This window comes from Panicum virgatum, chromosome 1N, assembly GCF_016808335.1.
Source record: "Panicum virgatum strain AP13 chromosome 1N, P.virgatum_v5, whole genome shotgun sequence".
Lineage (NCBI taxonomy): Eukaryota > Viridiplantae > Streptophyta > Magnoliopsida > Poales > Poaceae > Panicum > Panicum virgatum.
The window spans coordinates 59,537,355-59,557,109 of NC_053145.1; the positions used below are offsets into that span (position 1 = coordinate 59,537,355).

The 19,755-nt window shown below is 49.0% G+C and overlaps 3 protein-coding genes across 4 annotated transcripts; 2 read left to right on the forward strand and 1 right to left on the reverse strand.

Annotated features, from left to right (window-relative positions):
- The first annotated feature begins 743 nt into the window (after window positions 1–743).
- LOC120657116 (homeobox-leucine zipper protein HOX16-like) lies at window positions 744–2,946 on the forward strand. Of its 2 annotated transcripts, none has more exons than XM_039935373.1 (4): window positions 744–1,388; window positions 1,514–1,658; window positions 1,769–2,008; window positions 2,105–2,946. In XM_039935373.1, the coding sequence occupies exons 2-4, from the start codon at window positions 1,533–1,535 to the stop codon at window positions 2,603–2,605; spliced, it is 867 nt and encodes a 288-aa protein (XP_039791307.1). In that variant the 5' UTR covers window positions 744–1,388; window positions 1,514–1,532; the 3' UTR covers window positions 2,606–2,946. The 2 variants fall into 2 exon arrangements, with proteins under 2 accessions (XP_039791307.1, XP_039791306.1); XM_039935372.1 differs by having other exon boundaries at window positions 1,522–1,658.
- A 4,359-nt stretch (window positions 2,947–7,305) lies between these two features.
- LOC120657117 (probable methionine--tRNA ligase) lies at window positions 7,306–13,167 on the reverse strand. Its single transcript, XM_039935375.1, has 17 exons — window positions 12,964–13,167; window positions 12,703–12,847; window positions 11,762–11,915; window positions 11,519–11,674; window positions 11,163–11,393; window positions 10,947–11,090; window positions 10,639–10,729; window positions 10,037–10,143; window positions 9,838–9,952; window positions 9,586–9,704; window positions 9,401–9,466; window positions 9,190–9,318; window positions 8,958–9,101; window positions 8,759–8,885; window positions 8,104–8,333; window positions 7,903–8,004; window positions 7,306–7,773 (listed from the first exon to the last, which is right to left on the reverse strand). Exons 1-17 carry the CDS (start codon window positions 13,076–13,078, stop codon window positions 7,543–7,545), a joined length of 2,406 nt encoding a protein of 801 aa, XP_039791309.1. The 5' UTR covers window positions 13,079–13,167; the 3' UTR covers window positions 7,306–7,542.
- A 2,021-nt stretch (window positions 13,168–15,188) lies between these two features.
- Window positions 15,189–16,275, forward strand: LOC120657118 (E3 ubiquitin-protein ligase ATL23-like). Its single transcript, XM_039935376.1, has one exon. The coding sequence runs from the start codon at window positions 15,524–15,526 to the stop codon at window positions 16,205–16,207; it is 684 nt and encodes a 227-aa protein (XP_039791310.1). The 5' UTR covers window positions 15,189–15,523; the 3' UTR covers window positions 16,208–16,275.
- The last annotated feature ends 3,480 nt before the right edge of the window (window positions 16,276–19,755 follow it).

The window sequence follows — 19,755 nt, forward strand, 5'->3', positions numbered from 1 at the left end:
GAGAAGAAGCTCTATAGTCTATAATTACCACAAGAGAAGGGAGTGAAGAGGGATGGAGAGATGTCATCAGGGAAGAAGAGAAAACACCCTCATTACAAAATAATTTTGGTACCCCAACAACATCAGACAACAGCATCAGACGATTATTTAGACATTGAATTTCTAAGCAGATGAGAGACACGATGGATTGGTGCTGCGTAAAGATTTCGTAAGGATGACACATGATCAAGAAGAATATTGAAGTTTAGTCTTCTAGTTTTCTTTCTTTGTTTTAGAGTTTTCATGTTTCTATTTTTGAGCTTTTCATTTGAGGTTTAGAGTCTAAAAACTCTTATAATCTTTAGTTGTATGTTTCACCATGTGGATATAGAAACGGGTTTATTCTTTATTAAAAACAAAATAGCTTTAGCATTAATTGATCAATATCAGCAATACTGCAAGTGGTATTATGTGCTGTCCATGTCCTGATTTTGACCCAAAATAGAGGAATTTGTGAATACTCAAGCTGACTTCAGCACACGGCGTAGATGGTCCCTTGACAGAAGATCCTGGGTGAGTATTGACCATGCCTTTGAGTCTTCTAGTGGGCTACCATTTCTCACCTTTCAGACCAAAAGATGAGATGAGATCAGATCCTCTCCTACTACCGTTCGTCTCCCGCGCCGGCCATCCACCGTTGCCACCAGAGGGGCAAAGTCGTCAAGCCACTCTCCCACGGTGCCTATAAGAAGGCCCCTCTCCATTTCTTCGAACTTTAGTTCGAGAGCCCTCCAAAAGAAAAAATATTATCGAATATTAAAGCCTTTTCCTCATCGATAGAAATAGTGGAATTATTAAAAACAGGCAAAAAGGATTTTTCCATTTTGCTACCCCGTCGTCGTCTTCCTCCGGCCGCCGTAGCGTAGCCGAATTGTCCCGCTCCGGGGCTCGCTAGCTTCTCCGGCCGGCGAGAGGCTGTTCCCGGCGAGCGTTCGTTCGTTCTCCTCGGCGCGGCTGAGGGGATCCCCTTGGGCGCTCGGAATTGGGGCGTGCATGATGGGATTTTGGCTGATTCCGATGGAGACTCCGGCGAGGCTTCTGTGGAGCACCAGCTTCTTCCGCCACAAGATCGCCGCCATGCTCGCCTCCTCCTCCTGCTTCTTATAGATCCGATCCCTCAGCGTCGTCGTCGGCAGCTTGGCTTCTGTGCTGTACATACGCCGGCGCACGTATAGTTAATTTCCTCGATCTCCTAATAAGAAGTAAATAATAATAATCTTCAAGCTTGGGTCTTGGATCCATGGAGTCCGGCCGGCTCATCTTCAGCGCCACGGGTTCCGGCGCCGGGCAGATGCTCTTCCTGGACTGCGGCGCGGGCGGCGTCCCCGGCGGCGGCTTGTTCCATCGAGGTATTAGTCTCATCTAGATTTCCGATCCTTAGCTGGTTGTTGATTCCATTCCATCCTCATGGTGTACGTGATGCTTCGATTTGGGTTGGAATTCGTGTGTACTGATTGGGGTTGCCATGTGGGAGTGATGAAGGTGGGAGACCGATGCTCGGCCTGGAAGAAGGGCGCGGCGTAAAGCGGCCCTTCTTCACCTCCCCCGACGAGCTCCTCGAGGAGGAGTACTACGACGAGCAGCTGCCGGAGAAGAAGCGCCGCCTCACCCCGGAGCAGGTAACTAAGTCAACCCGGCGCTCCGGCCGCCTAGCTAAGCTAGATGCAACACGTACTCCAGAGTCCGGATGCATGACGCATGCATGCGCGCACTGCACGTCATGGCGCAGGTGCATCTGCTGGAGAGGAGCTTCGAGGAGGAGAACAAGCTGGAGCCGGAGCGCAAGACGGAGCTGGCCCGCAAGCTGGGGCTGCAGCCTCGCCAGGTGGCCGTCTGGTTCCAGAACCGCCGCGCCCGCTGGAAGACCAAGCAGCTCGAGCGCGACTTCGACCGCCTCAAGGCCTCCTTCGACGCCCTCCGCGCCGACCACGACCTCCTCCTCCAGGACAACCACCGCCTCCGCTCACAGGTACGGTAACCCTCCTCCTCTCGCTCTTAGGTGGCGTCGTCGACCGAGAAGCCTCCGAGCACGTTGCTGATGGATCTCTGCTGTTGTTTAATTCAGGTGGCGTCGTTGACCGAGAAGCTGCAAGAGAAGGAGGTGACGGAGGGCGGCGTCAGCGCCGACGCCGACGCCGCGGCGCTGCCGGTGGATGCCAAGGTTCCCTTGGCCGATGACGTCGAGGAGCCGGCCGCGGAGGCGTTCGAGGAGCAGCAGGTCAAGTCCGAGGACAGGCTGAGCACGGGCAGCGGCGGGAGCGCGGTGGTGGACACGGACGCGCTGCTGTGCGGCCGGTTCGCCGCCGCAGTCGACAGCAGCGTCGAGTCCTACTTCCCCGGCGGCGAGGACCACTACCACGACTGCGGGATGGGCCCCGTCAACCACTGCCCGGGAGGGATTCAGTCGGATGACGACGGCGCGGGCAGCGATGAGGGATGCAGCTACTATCCCGAAGAAGAAGCCGCCGCCGCCGCCGTTGCCGCCGCGTTCTTCGCCGGACACGCCCACCCCCACGCCGAAGACGACGAGGACGCCGGGCAGATCGGCTGGTGGATGTGGAACTAGAAATTCTTCCCAAGCCGATCGACCGTAAAATCTCGTGCTGTCAAAATCTCGTGCCTCAGTTTTCTTTCGCAATCGTTGCTTGTAATATGGTGAATTCCTAGCTATGATTATGGAGAAGGTGTATGCATGCATGGTAGGGTAAAATTGGGCAATTAATATTGTTAATCCCAATCAGACGTGGTGTTCGAGAAGATTAAGAGAGTTGGGTGGCAAATAAGTGCATGGAGACAAGTACTCTTTTTATGGCACAGTACAGTACTAGTGTGTCAAATGAGATTCAGTCATCATCATCATGTCATTTCTGTTTTTTTCCCTTTTGTCAATACCAATTGGAGTTCTCATCTCAAATGTACTATATACATTTTCGCACGATTATTATGTGTTCTACAGAATGAAACCGAGGATGTGCTAGTAAATGGAATAGTGGACGAATAGAGGTCAGTTGTGTTGACCTGTGGTCAGTAAAAACAAAGAAAGACCAACAGTTGCAGTAGATGCAACATACTACTCCATCTTATATGATATTCAGCTTCCAAATGCGAGTCAAGAGATGGCATCAGTAAATCATGTCACTGAATCCTTCATGTGCAAAAAAGAAAAGAGAGATAGAACATGTCACTGAATGATTGGCTTGTGCTCTGTGAATGGAACGTGGAAGCAGTACTGCTTCAGAACAAACACTAATGTATCGGAGTCCTGGTAACACCAAATTAAGTATGGATCAGTGCGCCTGGAAAGCCTGAACATGTTAAACAAGTCTTCCACTTGCGCAACACGAGCATGAGACAAATGCAGCTTTCTTTCCTTTTCATCTTTTCGGACATGCACAAACAGGAAGCCTGAATACGAGTGGCAACTTTGGACATTCATTACACAGAAAATGGATAGCCTTGATCGAGGCAAACGGTTGGCCCTGGCAAATCTATCTGCTGTTCTTGTTCTGTTGTTCATTATAGACTCATCTGCTTTTCATTACTTGCTAGTTACATTTACAAAAAAAAAAAAAAACCTACAAGTGGATGTTTGAGATCACAGAGGAACAAAGCAAATTCTGAATTTTCACTACTGAACGGTGTTCTTTAGCAAGCATTACCAATTTATAAAGGCTTTGGACTCTGGAAAGGTAAATTTAGTCCAGAGGATGGATGTGAGATCAAGGGATATGTGGGTCGCTTGTTACATGCAATTTGAGTGTGTTTCCAAGGTGTGTCTTTCAAGTTCAGGTGAAAGATCTTTTCCTCGAATATATCTGGAAAAGCTGGCTCGTGGAGATAGACAGGGGCGGAGCCTCGGGGAGGCGAAACTGGGCTCCCCCCCCCCCCCCCCCCCCGCATGCAAACTTTGCATTAGTTAAACAGTGATTTTAACACTGTTCATTACTGTAGCAGGTTAATTAACAAAGGGTGGCCCCCTCATTCTTGGATCACGCTCCGCCACTGGAGATAGAGAACAACAGGAGCTGAAAGTTGCCTCTCAACAGTGTCTAGATCAATGCTGAATAAAAATGTGCTGGTAAGAGGAAGCTTTCCCCCCTGCTCGATCCAATCCTCTGAAAAGAGAAGGGTCTTTAGCCTAGCCGCCACACCCCCCGCTGCCATCGCTCTCACCTGCGACTTTTTTACAGTCTCCAAGGTTGATCCATCCCTCTCAAGTCTCATCCTCCAATCAGGCTTGCCCCTAGAACAAGAAGTCATCTCAACGATCCCTCACGCGGGCTCAGTACATGCTATAAAACACACTGTAATCCATGCCATGCCACCTGTTCCCAATAATCAGAATCTACAAATCCACATGCTTTGCAGGACTAAGCACATGTCCTCAGACATGGTGATTTGACATTTTTAACCCATAAGAAATCTTTTTTTCCCCAGACGAACAGCAAATAGCCAGACAAGAAATCGCACCTCAGGGACAGATGGCTGGTGGTTACCGGTAGCAGCTGCCGATCGATGTTCGTGCTGAGCCTGACATGGTTACCCTAGCATGCCGTAGTAGCCTAGCAGCATATGCATCGCAAAAGCAAATCTGGCTCGGCGGCGATTGGACGCGGGAGCTGCCTTTCGTCTCTGTGCAGCCCCCACTGAACCGCCAAGATTCCATCCCCTCCATCCTCGACGGCGACGTCAGGGAAAAGCCGCGGCCATGGCCATGTGCCATGAGGCCGCGCGTTCAGTGCTCGCCCGTCTGATCGAGCAGAAGCCGATGATAACCTTTGCTTGTTTCCAGTAGTGCTCGTCGGTTAGAAGGGGAAAAAAAATCTGTGCCGCCGGGCTGGGGGGTGAGCCGGTGAGAATATTTGATGGTGGCCCTCGCCGTCCGAGCATCTATCGCGGTTGCCATCAGTCCCGTCGCGGAAAAAGCAGGGGAGTTTTCGCCTCCGAAGGCGACCGCGGGAGGGAAACCGACGGGACGAGGAGGCGTGTCCGTGGCGGTGCGGCTAGGCGCCTAGGCGCCGAGCTAGGAGGTGGCCCGGCTACCGGCATCAGGGGGACGCGCTGGGATGGGTGATCAGGAGATGAGGATGAAGAAAACGAGGGGAAAGACTGGAGAGAGGTCGCTCGGCGTTGCCGTCGTGTTGGCCTGGGCAGTGGGCACCAGCCGATGCCGGAGCCTTGGCTCTCGCGGCGTCCTGGTCGTGCCCAGCGCAGCGCACAGCAGGCGCGGGTCTTGGCGTCTTGCCGCGCCGCGCGCGCTGGGAGATTGGCCCGGCTGTCGTCTGGCGCGCCGCGCTGGGCTCCGGGGGATCGGCATGAAGCGTAGAGGAAAGTGTTTGGGCGCAAGGGAGGGGATCTTCCGCGGACAGGAACTTCGATTGCTTGCTTGCTTGGTACCAACGACCGGCGCGCCGCACGGCGCAGCCTTTGCTTAAAGGAAGAAGATGCTTGGCCGTTCGTGCAGCATGGCACGGGACGACACGACACGGCCTGTTGCGATAGCGGCACAGGTGTGAACTGGGAATCGCAAGATCGAAGAGGAGGCACGGAGAGATCAGGGTGGTGGCGGTGGGTGGAGCAGATGGTGGGGGCTGGATTGGCGCCCAGTAGGGTGGTCGCGTCGCATCTGACGGACGCTCTCCCAAGGTTGATGTCCACCAGCACCGGTCCCTGCTCTGCTCTGCTCCGCCCGCCATGTTCCGTGTCCGGACCTGGCCGCCCGGGGTGCCCCAGCCAGCCTCGCACCGCACGCATCGCCCAATCACCAGGGGATCAGCTGCCAAGGTTGCCGCGGTTGCAGTTGCCCCGGGCGCGCCCGGGGCGGGCGGCCCCCATCCCCGTGCGCCGATGCTCCACCAGCGTTCACCTTACCGGCGGTAAATCGTCGGTTACAGGTGATTTTTACTATTACCGTTATTTGGCGGCAACACTTACCGGTAGCGGCAACCGTTATTTTCCGATTCAAAATTTAAAAATACAAAAGTCAAAAAAACAGTTACCGCTACAATAAAAACGGTAAGGTGAACCTGTGCTCCGTCCTGTCCCCGTGGGCGCGGGGGCGGGGGTTTCATTGCCGTGCTCCCCCCGCCGCGGATCCACCCGCCATCACCACGTGCCGCTGCATCAGCGAGCGAAGGCGCGGTTGCCGCTGCGGCGCTGCCGCCCCCGTGCGCTCTGACGACGCGGCCTGCGACCGCCGCGTGTGAATCCCACGGTCCGTGAGTCCGTCTGAGTTGCCATGTGCTTTGTGCTCTCCTGCTGCAGCACTCGCGCGCTGCGCAGGGTGGGGGTTCTCTTCTTGCTTTTGTCAGTCTGCTGCCCTCAGCTGTTGGCACGAGCAGGCTCATGGTCATGGCAAATCTGCTACGCACCGCAAGTAATTAATCACCTCTGTGACTCTCTGTCAGTCTTCCACACTGATCGTATGATTCAGATATTCCTGGCAGTGCAATTAAACTAGCCGCAACAACGAAGAAAACATTATACCATTACGATTGACTGGCGACCGAGCTCGCTAACAATACTCACGCGCCGCCGCTGGCCCTTTTTTGGTTGAAACAAAAGTGTCTCAGCCCATGTGAGACAAACGGCCCACGGGTGACCCATCTTTATGTTGGAAAATCCTCCTCATGATGGGGGCAAATGAGAAGAGTAAATGGTCATTGTGTGCAGCCCCACATGTAAGAGAAATATAGCCTAAGATGTGGACCAATCTTGAGTACATTTAGCACCAAGTGTGCTGCCTTACAAGAGAAGGAAGAACCCTTTGAAAACAGAGAGAGGGAGCTACGAGATTTCAGAACAGAGCCTACAAAGGGAGAAGAGAAGAGAGGGAAGAAGGAGATTGGAGAGGCGATCTTGCAAGGGAGCAAGAGGGATTGGTCCTCAAGGTTGTGAAGGTTCAGATCCACATCCTTGGTGCCTCCAATTTGCTGTTCCACCATTCCTTGGTGAGGTCTTTCTATACTCGAGCTTGCAGCCCCAAATCTTATTGCGGTCCAAGATAGATAAATCTTGACGTATGTGAGCCTCTAGTGCTATCTAGAGATGAACTTGTGGTAATCCCACAAGCATATAGTGGAAGAAGATTTGGCTGGCTTGGTCCCGTGGTTTTTCCCCTAATTTGGGGTTTTCCATGTTAAATTTGGTGTCTCTTGGTTGATGTGATGCTGTTGCGATTTCCTTTACAATATGTGTAATTCATGTGTGAATAGGTTGACATCTTGGGTTAATTTCCACTGCCACTAACCTGCTGCGTTAGTGTGGTTATCCCAACACTTTATTGCCATTTTTTTTCGTGTAGTATGTCAGTTCAAGAAATGCTGATCGGCACGCTGTAATCTGATCATCATCCACACCGTCGTCGCCTCGTTTGGGCCACGCTATTTCTTTCAATATACATATTTTCAAATCAAAGGATAAACTTTTGGAGCAAAAAGCAATCAGCTAGTATTTCGATAACTTCAGACAGCAGTTAGGTCAGGCGGACTCTTGGCACCACGTCTAGCGGATTTCTGCATTTGCTAGTGTCTTCACCTTGCACACTCCAGCCGAAGTAGTGAATGGCACGTCTTTGTAGCACGCCAAAAGCTCGCCGTTACTGTGAAGGTCAGCGGCTAGCTTCTCCCAGACCTTGCTCTTGCCACTGAGAGAAGCCTCAGGCTCACCTGAGTACCCAGCGAAGGTGACCCTCTCCCCCACGGCAGCATCCACTGGTGGCTCGACCAGTTCGACCTAAACTCAGCATGGGAATTGGGAATTCAGCATTATTGTACATCAAAATAAATAGCGTTGCTTCATGATGACGCGTTTCATATTTCAGATCATTAACTTTATCAAACGTCAAGCTATACGATGCCTTACCTTGGTATGGTCGTCACTTGAAGCAGCCAGAACCATGGCATGTGATTTTATACCACGCATTGCCACTGGTTTCAAATTGCAAAGAACGCACACTTTCCGGTTCTGCTCATTCACAAAAAGATTACAGAATCAGTGAACCAACCCAAGGCATCTAGAAAACAAAAAAATCTAGGAAGCACAAAAGATGATTAGTAAACCAACCTGCATTTCTTCAAGAGGAATGTATTTGACAAGGACGCTAACCACTGTTCTTGGAGCCTCCTCTCCAACATCGATTTCCTCTACGTACAGGGAATCAGCATCTGGATGCTTCTCCGCTTTTCTGATAAGCCCCACTCGAATATCCAACTTTACAACAGACACTTCTGCCTCTGCTGCCTTAGATTTTGAGTTACCAGACTGTTTCTTCTGTTCCTTTTTCGAGCCTCCCTCTGGATGAAAAAGAATGTGGAGAAACAGTCAATTACTTGCTGGAATCTGAAATAGCTTGGCAAGCAGAATAATTCAAAGAAGAGTCAAAGTGCTTCAAACTGAACGATGAAGCTGACATTTGCATGATAGTTCTGGTGTTTGTTTTCCAAAATTATGCTAGGAGCTCTGACTCACACTTTACAAACAGGGGGCCACCTGGGTTTGAGCCCAGGTGGGCAGGGTGGTGCCTGACAGCACACCTGCCAACTGAGAAAGCGCATGATCCCTAGATAATATTTTTTTGTAAGGAGACATATAAAGTGCGCAATTCACCAATAAGTTGACCAACATGAATTTTTCTCTTTGCTCCTAGATGTGCAACAGAAAAGGCAAATCTGCCTTATATCTGGGCTGAAGCAGAATAAATTCGTGTCCAAACAATTACCAGATAATGTGGTGCTTTTGAGCTGGTTAGAAATTTTCATGGCTTCAGCATCAGCAACTTCTTGTGAGCGCCTCTCAGCTTGACTTCCTGCATATTTCTTCCTATGCTCACTCACGTTTTCATCTTTCTGCAAACATTGCAAGTTATGAGGTGTAAAGTAATGGCCAACAGACAAAAATATTCTAAATGCAAGGCGCACCAATTCCTCAAACAGAGGTGTAGGCCTCCCTATTTTGTGCCCTGCTGGTAGAAAATCCCAAGGAGTTTTTGCCTTCACTATTTCTCCTTTTTCGTCGCTGAATGAGAGATTTTCTTCTGGGGACAGGTTTAATTGACGTAACACCTTATAGAAGATAACACATAGTGAGGTTTGAGGCAAGAATGCTACTCGAAGAAACTCTGACAACACTCAGTGACAACTAGGATCATACTTCATTAGAAAAGGAAGGCATGAAAGGCTCCAGCAGGCAGGTAAGGAGATACACAAGACCAACTGAAGTTTTAATCACAATCGCACAGCTTACTGGATCTTCTTTATAAAGTTTCCAAAATTCGCTCTCCTACATTAATGTAGCAAAGCATAGATAAATAACTGTTACTACAGAACAACGAGATAAATGAAAGAAGGGGAAACAGAATTACTTGCAAATAAGCATTTCCATCACTGGAGATACCCATTGCACTCTTCAGTCCTTGTTTCAGCTTAACCTGTCATAAGAAGGCCAATACAATGTTGAAAAACCTAGCAGCAGACGTGGCAAAACATATGGGTGCCTATGACGTGTTGGTATTGTGCCACTTCACATAGTGCATCAGTGCATCTTTACCTTTTCCATGGCATCAAGATATTGTTCAACCCGTTTACTGGTTTTTTCTGCAAGCTCACATGTCGATGGATGTGACTCGGCACCGGGGGCATCAGGTATAATTGAATCATATCCAGCTCCTACATAAATAATAACAAAATGAACTCCCACAGAAGTGGGGAAGGTAATAGGAGCAGTTATTGATCATACATGATTAACATATCAAAGGAATGCTCAGATGGTATTTTTATTTGGTGCAAGACTGTGACTAACCAGGTGGTTTTGCAATAAAGCTTAGCACACGATTGATGAAGTTTCCCAAGTTATTTAACAACTCGCTGTTCAATTTGGCTTGCAAGTCGGTCCATGTAAAGAGTGTATCTGATGCCTATATGTAGATAAGACCAAATGTGTTTGTTAAACTCATATAATGTCATAAATAGAGGATCACCGGACAAATTTTGGTATTGACCTCTGGGCGACTCGTAAGCAGGTAGTATCGCCACACTTCAGGAGGAATATTCGTATCCTTTGCATCGTTACCAAAAACTCCAATACCCTTACTCTTGGAGAATTTTCCTACAGGCACAAGGAATATTTTAGTTACTTGCAGGAAATATAGGTACATACTGTGATATTTTTAAACATAAACAAAGTTTGGGAAAAAAAAAACAACAGACTGTAGCCTGCAGGCAAGACCAGTACACCAATTCATTTAAGGGCAAACACTTATAGTTATCAGGCATAAAGTATAAATTTGTAGCTCATTGAACATAAGGCAGAAGAGAAGCATGTCTATAGACAACCAGAACAGAAAGGAGAGTAGTAAACTCGATATATAATAGTTTGATACATTCAGAAATCTTGTGGTCTGAACTGTCTGGTTTGATTCATTGAGTCTATAGCAGCACAAGATCAACAATGATCAAAAGGCCTAACATATCTTCAAGGATTTGACAGAACCCAGTTCAAGCAAACAAGCATTTTTAGCACATGTTGATAATCACATGATTGCATGGACTGCATCTCAATCAGATATTAACAAATAGAAAACATAACAATCATAGCATGTACCTGATTCATAATTTAAATATTCAGTAACACTAATGGTCTTCATCATTGTCCAATTTTCACCAGTTCCTAGTAGTGTGGAAGGGAACATGATCTGACAACACCTTCAAAATTAATAAGTATACATCATAACAAAAAGGAGTGCATGCTAGAAGCAATGGCAGAGTTCACAAGTCCCACAAACACTATACCTACAAAGTGAGTAATAGAGCTGTAGAAATGGCATTGAAGAGCACACACGTGGCCATCAACTCATCATAAAGCAATCTCTAATGGCTCAAGAAAATATTCACATGTTATAGACATCATACCGTGTGAAATGGCACATTGTCTTTGCCCATGAACTGAAATAATTCCACATTATCAGGATTCTTCCACCACTTCTCCCATTCTGGAGTATAAGATGCTGTGATAGACACATAGCCAATTGGCGCATCGAACCAGACATAGAAAACCTGAAAATAATCAGAATGGGAAATTAGATAAATTCTAATTGTAGTCTTCCTTGATATGTGTTATGGCCAAACCTTATCTTTGTACTTCTCCATTGGAACAGGAACTCCCCATTTAAGATCTCTTGTGATACAGCGTGGCTTTAGTCCTTCCTTCAGCCATGCATTTGTCGCTTGAATGGCATTTTGACTCCACATACCAGCTACTGAAGTATCATTGATATAGTCTACCAACTTTGTTTTTAATAGAGGGAGTTCCAAGAATAGGTGATCTGTTTCACGAATGCGGGGAGTATTCTTGCAGACCTACAAAGAAAATACAGCAAACCAAAAGGAAATTCATTATTCACATGTCGACAATATCCTATGCAATCAAACAACAATAATGATACAGAAACAAAAATTCTACAGGAAGTACTGGATATGCTTACCTTACACTTTGGATCAATTAGTTCAGTTGGATTCAACATATGGCTGCACTGATCACATTGATCACCTCGCGCAGCTTTATTAGTACACCCTTGTGTAGGGCATGCTCCTTCTACAAGTCTGTCTGCCAAAAATCTTTGACAGGTATCACAATAAAGCTGCAAAGCAGAAAAAAAAATATTGTACTCAAGATTCGTCATACATATGAAGCTGGATAGACAAGTTTACCACAATACAAGCTGTACCTGCTGCATGGTATTTTCTGTGAGCCAATTGTTTTTCATCAATTTATGGAAAATAGCTTGGCATATTTCTGTCTGCTGAGCAGAGGACGTTCGTCCAAACTTGTCAAATTTTATGTCAAACCACTTGTAAACCTTGTCATGGATAGCATGGTACCTGCATTTTTCAATAAAGAAAGGTTCCTATGAGGAAAGTCTTCTTTGGCTTCTTTCATCTGATATATGCAGCTTAGCAAACAATGCATCTAGCACATCAAGACTTGTTAGTTGAATACTTCAAGTGTACAATACAAGAAGTAAGAAAACCAGTTGGTTTAAGACTAGGTGAAATGCTTGTAACCAAGATAGTATTATGATCAAGCACTAATCAAACTGTAGCCAATGAAGAATGAAACAGAACTGCAGGATCATGTTTAAGTCGGCGGTCAACTATTGAAAGAAATCAAATCCACTTGGCACAATATTGCAGCATGCCAGCATGGACACCTATGTTCAATGTAATTAAGGAATAACAAAGTCTAACCGAAATTCGTGAATATCAATATGTTGAAACGCAAACAAATTTATTGGATCTGTACTTTACCCCGTATAAGTTCAATTATCAGCTATTATCGCTGAAAATTAACTTTACTTAATAACTACACTATTGAACAGACTAACGGTACCTACGAAATACCACTGCAAATCAAACCCAAGGAAGTGAAGAGCGTCTAGTGAATTGATGTCAAAACGAAACAAATCGGCTGCGCCAGGAAATCCAGCTCGCATCGCCAGTTCGCCCTGTACCTAAAACTCCCAAAATCAAACAGTTTGAGAGCAACTATATAAAACCAAACCGAATCATCTTCACACCCGAATTACCAATTGATCAAATTTCCAACTAGAACAGAGGCACCGCCCGCACTAGAAGGCAAGGATTTCAGGCGAAGGGCCTGCTGACTCACTTGTCGCAGATCTCCTTGGGCGAGCACTTCTCCTCCATGGCCTTCGTCTCCGTGGCCGTCCCGTACTCGTCCGTCCCGCATATGTAGAGCGCGTTGTACCCGCGCAGCCGGCAGTAGCGCGCGAACACGTCGGCGCTCAGCACACCTGCGCGCACAGCCGAACAGAATCCCCATGAGACGCGCCGGGAGAGAAGTCTGGGGGACAATTCGCGGGCCGGGGAGGCGGGTGCAGGGCAGGGCAGGGGAGGGAGGGAGGCTCACATCCGATGATGTTCCCGAGGTGCGGGACGTTGTTCACGTAGGGTAAGGCGCTGGTGATGAGTATGTTGCGGCGGCCGGGGATCGGCAGCTTCGGCGGCGAGGACGGCGACGCCATGGCTCCGGGGCGGAGGTTTTGGGGTTGGCCAAGTCACCGGTTACTACCTCGTGGGCCTGGTAGATGTCCACGGGTTTCGACCCTTAAAATCGTAGTGGCCTCATGGGCCCAACGTCGGGCAAGGTTTCGATTCGTTGGAATCTTCGTCGTCCAGTGATCTCGCACGCCGGTGGTCTCCCCTCCCGGGCTAGAACCGGACAAATTCTGATACCTGAGCTGGGCGCCAAGGAAATCTGGTACCTGGGCACCAAGAGATTCTGACGCCGATACACGCATAGGACTATAGGAATGTACTTGCTCATCCCCAGTTGATTGCTTTGCCCACCGCGGGGAGGCATTTATTCAGCGTCCGTTTAGTTCCCGAAAACTTTTGAGGCAAAATTTTTTTTGAACTGTTTGACCACTAATTAGGAGTATTAAATATAGATTAATTATAAAACTAATTACATTGATGGACGGGAAATCACGAGGTGAATCTATTAAGACTAATTAATCTATCATTAGATGTTGGTTACTGTAACACAATATTGTCTAATCATTGCATAATTAGGTTCATTAGATTCGTTTCGCGATTTCACTCGGGGTTATGGAATGAGTTTTGTCAGTTATCCACATTTAATACTTCAAATTAGTGGTCAAATGTTGCAAGTACTGTAGCGCGTGAAAAATTTTCGGAACTAAACGGGCTGACGAGTTCAGGATTCAGAAAGTGAAGCTTCTTCCTTCATATGCATGCCATCTGAAATTATGAATGTCTGAAGCTTGGATCAAGTGAAATTCCATCGCTAACTTTGGTCGCGGATCTTGTTTATTCACTCCACTCGCGAAAGTTCATCCAATGGGATCACTGTTACCCGTACATTAGTTGGGCATCCTGAATTCCGGACAGACTATTTCACAGTTAGACCTGCAGATCAGTTAGATCTGAAACAGTACACCTGATTTTCTCGGCTGGTCGAAAGAAAGGCCCATTTCAGTTCCCAAAAAGTTGCTACAGTAACCGTCGTATCGAATTTTCAGGCACATACATAAAGTATTAAATATAGATGAAAAAAAATTAATTACACAGTCTAACTGATTAGCATGAGATGAATCTTTTAAGCCTAATTAGTTCATGATTAGACATTATTTGGCAAGTAACAACGAAATGTGCTACAGTAACTTTTCGCCCCAAAATCGCGAACTGAACGGGGCCAAAGGAGTGTTTCAGCCTTTTTCAGGGCTGAACATTTCTTGTCATCCGTATGATGTTTCCTGCGATCGGAGTTCAGACGCATTTATTCAGAAGAGTTCAGGATTCAGAAGTGAAGCTTCTTCGCGCATGCCATCTGATTGTCTGAAGCTTGGATCAAGTGAAATCCCATCGCAACTTTGGAGGCAGATCATGTTTATTTACTCCACTAGCAAAGTCCAACCCACGGGATCACAGTTCACCACACATCAGTTGGCCAAATTCATCATAAACAATTGCCTTTCACATAGAAGTGTTAATAACCTGCAGATCAGTTAGACCTGAAACAGAAACAGAAACAGAAACAGAACACCTATTTCTCTTTCAGACTATCTGCTGTTCAAAGCAAAAGAATGTTTCAGCCTCTCAGGGTTGGAATTCCTGTCATTCTCGGTTCCTCTCGCTGGTACAGTACTGAGCATAAGATGGCAGCAAGAAACTTTGAACGAATTAACAGGTTTAACTTCCGTCAGCTGAACTTTTCTAGTTTTTCGTATGAATTTTCCTGCCATCCAAGTTCAGAGAATGTGTGGTGTCGTCGCAGTATTCTCTGAACTCCGATTAGGTTCAGTAGATAGACCGCCAGTTGGCCTTATATTCACCGCTGTCGTCGTCAGTAGTATCTATATTCAAGCTTTTGTCAAGCCCTTATATTCACCGCTGTCGTCGTCAGTAGCATATTGCAGTATACTTGCATTCTTGCAACACGGAGGACACGCAACGCATGCCACAGACAGTGAGCAACTCAAGCAACAGTAGAAGAAAACAATGGCAACTCACACTTGTAAGCTGCAACTGTACTCTACCATCGCAACAGAGGTAGCGGCAAACTGTCTCTAGTCTCGACCGGCCGTGGCGTCGCTTTCCCCTGCCCAGGCGGCCAGGCCGCTTGGCCGCGCCCGCGCCCCAGTTCGAGTCACCTACTACTACTAAGGTTACCGAGGGCAGCACCACCTCTTGTCGTTTTCACCAACCGAGCGAGAGGCCTAGTGCCATGTCCTGATCACCCAACAGTTGCAGCACCGGTGAGCGATGACCATTTGCGGCATTTGTTAATCCGATCCAGCACACCGTTTCTTCCAAAGCAAGAGCTTAAAGAATTCGGTAATGCTATACGCGTGAGCAGACCCGACGTCGCTTTTAACAACATGTACTGTGCGGCAAGTTTGTCAAAGAGGCGGACAAGGAGATAGGCATGGAAGGAAGATGAATCGATGCAATTGACCTGGGCCAGAAGATCCAGCGACCTGCTGCGGGGTGGTTCTTCTCCAGCCACTTGCGGGTCCCTTTGTCCACTTCTACTATGGCGCCGGTTAATCTCCTCTGCACTCTCGTTTCTCGTCCTAGCTAGGCGAAGGCGACGGGCTTGGTGGCTCTGGCTCGCGGCGGCGTCCGAGTCCGCTGCATCAATGGCGGCAGTGGCGCTGTCCGTGCTCCTCCTCGTCGCCGGCGTCGTGGCGATGCTCGTGCTGCACATCCTCATCGTCTTCTGGGCGCTCCGGCGGGGCATCACGCTCCGCGCCGCGGCGTCGCGGCAGGACGACGAGGAGCGCGCGGAGGGGCTGTCGGCCGAGGATCTTGACGGGCTGCCGTGGCACGAGCACGACCACGAGGGCAAGGCCGGCGCGGGCGGCGAGTGCGCGGTGTGCCTAGAGGCGTTCCAGCCCGGGGACCGGTGCCGGGCGCTGCCGGGGTGCGAGCACGGGTTCCACGCGCAGTGCGTGGACCCCTGGCTGCGCAAGAGCCGCGTGTGCCCCGTCTGCCGCGCCGTGGTCGCCGTCGTCGACACAGGCAGCGGCAAGGCGGCCGGCGAGGCCGCCGCCTCGTCGGAGATCGTGGCTGAAAGACGGGGGCGCGGATCGGTAGCTAGTGAGTTCGGCTTCCACTTTGCCGTCTGATTCGTTCGTGTTTGTACATATACATATACATATAGAAAGAAGGGAAAGGTCTATTTTTCAACCTCCAACAGTCACGTTAGTCCGGATTTCAACCTCGAATTAGGAAACCGGACACTCTGGGTCCTCGTACTGTCAAAACCGTCCAAATTACCCCCGGGTACTGTAGCAAGCGGTTTCAGGAGCCGTTTTGCCGACATGGCACGCGGGGCCCACATGTCAGTCCACGTCACTGCTCATTCCCTCAATGACATGTGGGCCCCCTTGTCACCTCTCTCTCCTCCTGCCTGCACGCCGCGTTCCTCCGCGGCGACGCCGGCCTCCCGCCCCGTGCGGTCGTCGTCGTCCTTGCCGGCCTCCCGCCGCTCCGCTTCGGACGGCGACGCCTCGTCCCCATGGCCGCTCCACCTCCCGACGGCGCGCCTCAACCCCGCGGCCGGCCGCTCCGCCTCCCGCCGGCTGCGCCTTGACCCGCTCCTGCTCCGGCCGGCGGCCTCGCCTCTGCCTCCGGTAGGCGTCCTCGCTCCCACGGCCTCTCCGCCTCCGTCCGGCGGCGCCTCGTCCCCGCGACCGCTCCGCCTCCCGACAGCCGATGGTAGCCGCACGAGCGAGCTTGCGGGCGCGGAGACCCACTTGTCATCTCTCTTCATGGGATCCATTTCCCCTGCCGGCGTCGTGGCTGTCGTCGCCGTGGAGCTTGGGCGCCGCGTCCGCCGCCGAGCTGAGCCTCAGGCCACCGCGTCTACCCGTGCCTCAGGCCGCCGCGTCGACGTGCGCCTCCGGCTGCCGCGGAGCTCATGCGTGCCTCCGGCGGCCGCGTCCTTTCATCGCCGTGGAGCTCGCGAGCCGTGTCCGCCGCCGAGCCGAGCCTTGGGGCGCCCGTCTGCGCACGCCTCTGGCTGGCGAGGAGGAGGATGGGCCCGACGCCAGCGTGGGAGGCCGCATTGGCCGGCGCGAGGCGGAGATGGGGAGGGGCGTCGACGGCCAGGCGGGCCAGCGTGAGGCATTAGGCGGTGGCGGCAGTGGGAGAGGAGGCGGCGGCGGTGGGAGAGTAGAAGTGGGGCCCACCTGTCATTGAGAGGGAAGAAAAGGTTGAGGTGCTGACGTGGACTGACTTGTGGGCCCCCTGTGCCACGTGTGCAAAACCACCCTCAAAACCACTTGCTACAGTGCTCGAGGGGGTGATTCGGACGGTTTTGACAGTTCGAGGGCCTAGGTTACCCGGTTTCGTAGTAGTAGGTTGAAAAATGGACTTCTTGACTAGTTCGAGGTTGTAAAATAGACTTATCCCTAGAAAGAACTAGTTTGCCAAATCCGTTAGCTAGTGTGTAACTCGGTTCATCATTTGTAATTGCAAAGCAGGTTTAATTCATTCGATAGTGATTTGCAAGTTGAGAAGTTGATTGCGTCCACAGCGGCACAACCTGGCCAGATACGGTGACGTTTCACGACGGTTCGTGTCATCTGCTTTGATTATTCAGTGCAATTGGTTTTTTTTTTTGAAAGAAGGCAGGAGCACTCAGTGCAATTGGTGACACTGCAAGTGACGAAGACATCTCCGTTTACGTGACGGAGAGGTTATCTTGGAAGCATACACAATTCACTCCTTTTTACCAGACAGAGAGGACGACGAAGATGTTGCCGGAACATGCAGAGGTGACAATAGTTTCAGGACACACTTCTGAACTGAACGGAGAGCGGTGGTATGGTTTATAAAATGGCAGTTGAGCAGGATTATCCCGATCGATTCTGACAATGAACCTAATCTTCAGAGCAAAACCAGTGTTCCATTTCCAGAGACTGGCACCCTGTTTCAGTACGTGTTGTCCATGCAGCATACCTGGAAACAGTAGTCGGAGACACCAAAGTTCAGTTTCAGTTTATTTACAATCAAAAAAATGCGATGCGAGGCACACATGTGTGTTGTCCATGCAGCATACCTGGAAACAGTAGTCGGAGACACCAAAGTTTAGTTTCAGTTTATTTACAATAAAAAAAATGCGATGCGAGGCACACATGTAGTGTGCCAGCCATTTCGGCCAGAGTATCTGGTTGATAAACTTTTGGTTCATTTTTTTGGGTGGTTGCTCACCGCGCCTGCCACGCGGTGATGCGGTCGTCACTGTATTAGCTGGTGCGCTTAAGGTTGCATTGAAGATGTGGCACTAAACAGACGGAACGGCTTATAAATTTATAATTCGTTGCACTTATTAGGGTGATTACAGGCTTGGCCCAATCTAGATATGTTCCCCTAAATGAATTGTGGGTACTACAACGGCCAAATTGTGGGCTACAACGGCAGTAAATGTAAGATTACGGCCAAATTGCCCGGCCAATTTATAATTCTGTAAATGTAAGACCAATAAGTGAACGCGGGCCTGCTTGATATGTGTCTGTATCTCTCTCTCTGTCTCTCTGCCAATACGCATATCAAGCACACCCAAAGCCCAACAATCACTTCACCTTCGAGCCGTGCGGAAGCGAGCCCAAATTGAGGGAAGGAACAACAATAAATAGTCAATTTGCGTCCAAATGAAATAAGCGACGAATAAATATTGCAAAATCAAGACAAACATCTAATAAATAAACAAAATAAAAGGAAAAAACTACACCATAAGAGTTTTGTTGTATATGCCCATCCCTGGTTGAACGCATCGCAAAAGCTACCCCTATGGGGAGAAAGTGAAAAACTGGTGTTTATACTTTTATCAAAGATTCTTTTGGTGAAAAAACTCCAAAGATATTGGAATTACGTCTTCAGAAGTATATATTTTTAATAAAATCAACAATCATTTTTTCATTTTCAACAGAAACGAATCAAATTGACTAATTCGTAAGTGGTGGGGTGGTTGCTCAAAAAGAAAACAACATGTGCGAGTATTTGACACAAAATGACTTGAAGCTATAATGTCAATGATTTGAGCTCAAAACTATTAAATAACTCACATCCAAACCTCATCTCTCTCCTCTTCTGCCCCTCTATGTCCAGCTACACCCGAGTTAGCAGGTAAAGCATAGATCAACTAAGCTGCTGCTCTGAACTGTTAGAAAACTAGATAATTTTTGGTATATATTTTAATTCCAAATATTACTAGCAATTTTAAGGCATAAAAGAGTGATAATGTGTGAACAAAATATATGCTTGTGTTCATGTTATTCTCACTAATAAGCATGAACAAAATGTTAAACCACAATAGATTTAGAATGTACCCCAAGGCGGGACCTGTGCCGGAGGCACCGGTTGCGCCGTTACCAGTTAGAATAGACATTCTATTCGACTGGCCTTGCCTGATGTAGCCGAACGACGTCGATGCAGGAAGAGGTTCGCAGTGCAGTCCCACGAACGGTCACCAGGAAGTAGACGAAGTTGTCGTTCACGCCGGGATGTAGACGAAGTAGTCATTCAGGGAGCGAGCAGTCGCGTCAAGACGCTCCCCAAAAACCTGATTGCCCGCGCCCCGTGCAGGACCTTCAGCGAGCAGAGGTTCCGGAAGCCTGCTCTCACTAGAGCTGTGCGCGCAACACTAGCGATGCGAATGGTAGAAAGCAGC

Coding starts and splice junctions, on each gene's coding strand:
- LOC120657116 (XM_039935372.1), top strand. CDS start 1,280: ATGGAGTCCGGCCGGCTCATCTTCAGCGCCACGGGTTCCGGCGCCGGG. Junction 1,389..1,521: donor CGGCGGCTTGTTCCATCGAG/GTATTAGTCTCA, acceptor GGAGTGATGAAG/GTGGGAGACCGATGCTCGGC. Junction 1,659..1,768: donor GCCGCCTCACCCCGGAGCAG/GTAACTAAGTCA, acceptor GTCATGGCGCAG/GTGCATCTGCTGGAGAGGAG.
- LOC120657117 (XM_039935375.1), bottom strand. CDS start 13,078: ATGGCGTCGCCGTCCTCGCCGCCGAAGCTGCCGATCCCCGGCCGCCGC. Junction 11,675..11,761: donor CAGAAAATACCATGCAGCAG/GTACAGCTTGTA, acceptor TCTGCTTTGCAG/CTTTATTGTGATACCTGTCA. Junction 8,886..8,957: donor CACCTCTGTTTGAGGAATTG/GTGCGCCTTGCA, acceptor CAATGTTTGCAG/AAAGATGAAAACGTGAGTGA.
- LOC120657118 (XM_039935376.1), top strand. CDS start 15,524: ATGCAATTGACCTGGGCCAGAAGATCCAGCGACCTGCTGCGGGGTGGT.